Source organism: Eriocheir sinensis, chromosome 29 (genome assembly GCF_024679095.1).
Source record: "Eriocheir sinensis breed Jianghai 21 chromosome 29, ASM2467909v1, whole genome shotgun sequence".
In the NCBI taxonomy this organism is placed as follows: Eukaryota; Metazoa; Arthropoda; class Malacostraca; order Decapoda; family Varunidae; genus Eriocheir; species Eriocheir sinensis.
The window spans coordinates 5,847,268-5,852,267 of record NC_066537.1 but is presented as its reverse complement, the minus strand read 5'-3'; the positions used below and the strand labels follow the sequence as shown (position 1 = coordinate 5,852,267).

General features: G+C 45.1%; 1 protein-coding gene across 1 annotated transcript in view; it reads right to left on the bottom strand.

The window, feature by feature from the left end:
- LOC127005274 (cell adhesion molecule Dscam2-like) overlaps positions 1-5,000 on the bottom strand; it is a 130,892-nt gene that overhangs the window by 67,844 nt on the left and 58,048 nt on the right. The window contains exon 5 of the mRNA XM_050874068.1: positions 2,966-3,115. Coding sequence (XP_050730025.1) covers positions 2,966-3,115 — 150 coding nt within the window. The remainder of the gene's footprint in view (positions 1-2,965; positions 3,116-5,000) is intronic.

Here is a 5,000-nt window from a genome sequence, read left to right as displayed (position 1 = left end):
AAAAGGAGGAGGAGGAGGAGGAGGAGGAGGAGGAGGAGGAGGAGGAAGATAATAAGAATAAGGAAAAGAGAAAATATGAAAAGAAAACAAAGAAAAGCAGAAACCATTAGAGAGAGAGAGAGAGAGAGAGAGAGAGAGCCCAAGTCACACACATTTACCTGTTCACGAGCTAACGTCATCAGCCCATATCTTACACCTGGCTTATTTGTGACCTCCCCTATGCTCTCTCTCTCTCTCTCTCTCTCTCTCTCTCTCTCAGATGGTTTTCGCTTTTCTTGGTTTTCTTTTCATAATTTTACTTTTCTTTATTTCTTTTTCTTTTTCTCCTCCTCCTTCTTTTTCATCTCCCTTCATTTTCTTTTCCTCCTCCTTCTATCCTCTCTCTTCTTCTTCTTCTTCTTCTTCTTCTCTTCCGTCATCATCTTCTTTCCCTTCTACTTCTTCATCTTCTTTACCTTCTCCTCCTCCTCCTCCTCCTCCTCCTCCTCCTTTTTATCAACGCCTATCTTCTACTTTAAACCTTCTTCCCTTCTGTCCTCCTCTTCCTCCTCCTCCTCCTCCTCCTCCTCTCATTACCTATCATCCTCTGACATATTCATCGGCACTTTTTCCCTTCTTCCCCTTCTTCCTCCACGGTCACTTTCCCTTCCCCTTCCCTTCATCTTCCCTTCCTCTTCCCTTCCCCTTCATCTACCCTTCTCCTTCCCCTCATCTTCTTAAGCTCTTTTGACACTCCCCAAGCTTCCCCTTCTACGATAAACCTATTGATATTTCCCTCTTCTCTCTCTCTCTCTCTCTCTCTCTCTCTCTCTCTCTCTCTCTCTCTCTCTCTCTCTCTCTCTCTCTTCCTTTATTCTCTTCCTTTCCTCTCTCTCTCTCTCTCTCTCTCTCTCTCTCTCTCTCTCTCTCTCTCTCTCTCTCTCTCTCTCTCTCTCTCTCTCTCTCTCTCTCTCTCATATTTTCCTCGTTTTTCTCTTTTTATTTTCTTTATTTTTCTTTCGGCTTTCATAGTTTCCCTTTCTGGTCTTCTTCTTTCTTTTCTTTCTTTCTTTCTTTCTTTCTTTCTTTCTTTCTTTCTCTCTATGGTATTCCTTCTTCCTTCTTTATCTTGTTTCTTTTTCTTCCTTTTTTTTTTGTTTTTTTGAGTTTTCCTTCGCTGGTTCTCCTCTCTTCTTCTTCCTCCTTCTTCTTCTCTCCCTCCTATTTCCCTTTCTTTATTCATTCATTCGTTCTTTCTTTCCTGTTTCCTCTTCCCTTTCCTTTCCGTTTCTCTCTCCTTCCCTTTCTGCTTCCCTCCCTTCCTTCTTCCTTCCTTCCTTTCCTTCTCTTCTCTTTTCCTCCTTTCTCTTTCCCCTATTCTTCCTTTCTTCCATTCCTCATTCTGTCTTCATCTCCTTCCTTCTTTCCACTCTTCCTTCCTTCCTTCCTTCCTCTCACACTCTCCTTCTTTCCTTCCCTCCTTCCTTCTTTCATTCCCCTCCCACACAACCCTCCCTCTTTCCTTACCTCCATCCTTCCCTCACCATCCTCTCCCTCCCTTCTTTCTTCCTTCCTTCCTTTCATTTCTTTATCTCTTCATATCCTTCCTTCCCTCTTTCCCTCCCTCCTTATCTCCTTTCCTCCTTCCTTCCTTCCTTCCATTCATTTCCCATAAACTCTCTCTCTCTCTCTCTCTCTCTCTCTCTCTCTCTCTCTCTCTCTCTCTCTTCATCTCCACCCCCTTCCTCCTCCTCCTCCTCCTCCTCCTTCTCCTCTTCCCCTCTCTCACTCAACCAATATTTTCATGAACTCTCTTTTGCATCCCCTAAATCCCCTCTTAAGCCCTCTTGAACCCGATAACTCCTGCCTCTTCATCCCCTCTTGATTTCCTCTCACTTATCTCCCGCACTGAAAGGAGAAAATTAATCACTCTTGACTGCGAAAACAAGAGGAAAAAAAGAGGAGGGGGAGGAGGAAGGGGAGTTTTAAAGAGGGGAAAATTCTTGACTGCGAAAAACTCACCAAGAGGAAATAAAGAGGAGGAGGTGGAGGTGGGGAGAAGAGAAGGAAGGAAGGAGGAGGAGGAGGAGGAGGAGGAGGAATGGGGAGGGGAGAGGAAAAACAGAGGAGGTGGGAAAGGGTGAAGGAAAAGGGAAGGAGGAGGAGGAGGAGGAGGAATGGGGAGGGGAGAGGAAAAACAGAGGAGGAGGTGGGAAAGGGTGAAGGAAAAGGGAAGGAGGAGGAGGAGGAGGAGGAGGAGGAATGGGTAGGGGAGAGGAAAAACAGAGGATGAGGTTGGAAAGGGTGAAGGGAGGGAGGAGGAGAGGAGGAGGAAGGAGGAGGAGGAGGAGGAGGAGGAGGAGGAGGAAAGGGAAGGAGGAGGAGGAGGAGGAGGAGGAGGAGGAGGAAAATTGAAAAAGGGTAAAATTCTTCGTTAAAAGTAAGGTAAATGTAAGGTAAGGGGCGTTCAAGGGAATACGTGATGAAGGTAAACAGCTGATTAGTTCCCTTTGTGTACCGGCAACAATACGCACACACACACACACACACACACACACACACACACACACATACGTACACGGTTATACATACATACATATTCGTAGCCTCATACATACATATATTTATTTTATTTTCCGTCTCTTATTTGTATTTCTTTTCTTTCTTTCATTCTTTCTTCCTTTTATTATTTTTCTTTCCATTCTTCCTTTCTCTTTAATATATTCCTCCTTTTTTTCCATGTTTTCTGTTTCTTTCTTTCTTTTTTTCTTCTTCCTATCATCACCTTTCCCCAAACACTCCTCCTCCTCCTCCTCCTCCTCCGTATCTCTTCCCCCTCCTCACCCAGAAGAAAATAATAACAATAACAAAAACCCAAATTAACAAAGACCTGACTTGTGAGCAATCCCAATTCACCTGTGACATCAAGATCAAAACCAAGACATCCCCACCACCTCCCCCCCCCCCCCCACACACACACACTCACCCGTTACGATGATCCTGGCGGGGCTCTGGGACAAGTGTGATGCTCCGGTCAGCTTGTGCAGGACCCGACACCTGAACCTTGAGCGGCCGTCCACGGGGCTCACTCTCAGGACGTGAAGGTCGCCCGCCTCCGTCATGTGGTACTTCCCGTCTGAGGAGAGGAAGGGAGGGGTCAGGGAGTCCTACAGAGGGAGTCCTGCAGGGTGAAGGATATGGAGGGAGGGACATGAAGGGGGTATTTTAGGGGGGAGAGGGAGGGGTCAGGGAGTCCTACAGAGGGAGTCCTGCAGGGTGAAGGATATGGAGGGAGGGACATGAAGGGGGTATTTTAGGGGGGAGAGGGAGGGGTCAGGAAGTCCTACAGAGGGAGTCCTGCAGGGTGAAGGATATGGAAGGAGGGATATGAAAGGGGTATTTTAAGGGGTATGAAAGTGCTGTGTATGTTAGGGAGAGGAGAGGAAGGGAGGGGTCAGGGAGTCCTACAGTGGAGTCCTGAAGGATGGAAGGATGGGTGAAGGATATAGAAGGAGAGAAAGAGGGAAAAGTAAGTGAGTTAGAGAGGTTAATGAGAGGGAAGAAGAAAGGAAAGAAGAAAGAAGATGGAAGAAAGGAAGAAATAAAGAAAGACAGGAATAAAAGAAGAAAGGAAGAATGGCTGGAAAAAGAAAGGAAGGAAGGAAAGATGAAAGGAAAGAAGAAAAAGTATGGAAGAAAGGAAGAAAGAAAGGAAGACAGGAATAAAAGAGGAAAGGAAGAAAGTCTGGAAAAAAGAAAGGAAGAAAGAGAAGAAGAGAGGAAAAGAAAAAAGGAAGGAAGAAAGAAAAGAAGGAAGAAAAGAAGATAGAAAGATAGAAAGAAAGAAATGAGCAGGTGAGTGGAGTGGAAGAAAGAGAAAGAAGAAGAAGGGTTAAAAACTGTGTAAGAGAGAGAGAGATAGAGAAAGAAAGAAGGAAAGAAAGAGAGAAAGAAAGAATTAGGAGAGTGAGGGAGAACATGAAAGAATTATGAGGGGAGAGAAGAGTAAAGAAGAAAGAGGAGGAGGAGGAGGAGGAGGAGGAGGAGGAGGAAGAAAAGCAAAATATGAAGACACAAAACGGTGAAAGCGATAACACACACACACACACACACACACACACACACACACACACACGCACACACACGCACACACACACACACACCTGTCGACCATTCCCTCTCACCTGTAGTTTTCTATTTCACCTGTCCAAAATTTCCCTTAACATCATAATTACGAAAATGAGAAGAGGAGGAAGAGGAGGAGGAGGAGGAGGGGGAGGAGGAGGGAGGGGAAAGAAGAAAAGGTGAGAGACAGGATATGAAAAGAGGAGGAGGAGGAGGAGGAGGAGGAGGAGGATAGAAAAATTATATGTGTGTGGAGGGAGATAGGAGAGAAGAGACGGAGAGGGAGAGAAAGATGGGAGGGAAAAAGGTTATGTAAGGGAAGGGAGGAAGGAAGGTAGGAAGAAAGGAAGGAAGGAAGGAAGGAAAGATAAAAAGAGAAAGAGGGAACTAAAAGGAATTATGGGAGAAGGAAAAGAATAAAGGAGAATAAAAGGAAGGAAAATGGAGATGAAAGGAGAGAGAGAGAGAGAGAGAGAGAGAGAGAGAGAGAGAGAGAGAGAGAGAGAGAGAGGAGGAGGAGGAGGAGGAGGAGGAAATTAAGTGAGAACAGAGGAGGAAAAAAAGAAGAGGGGAAGAGAAAAATAAAGAGAGGTAAGAGGGATGATGATGATGGTAGATGAGAGAGAGAGAGAGAGAGAGAGAGAGAGAGAGAGAGAGAATGAAAAGACTAATCACCACTTGAGCTCATAAAACACACACACACACACACACACACACACACACACACACACACACACACACACACACACGGGGAAAGAGAGTAATATGGTAATAAATAAAGGAATGAAGAAGAGGAAGAGGAAGAAATAAAGAGGAAAGCAAGAAGAGAGAGAAGGAGAGAATGAGGGAGATAGATAAACACAGATAGATAAATGGAATGAAGAAGAGAAAGAGGA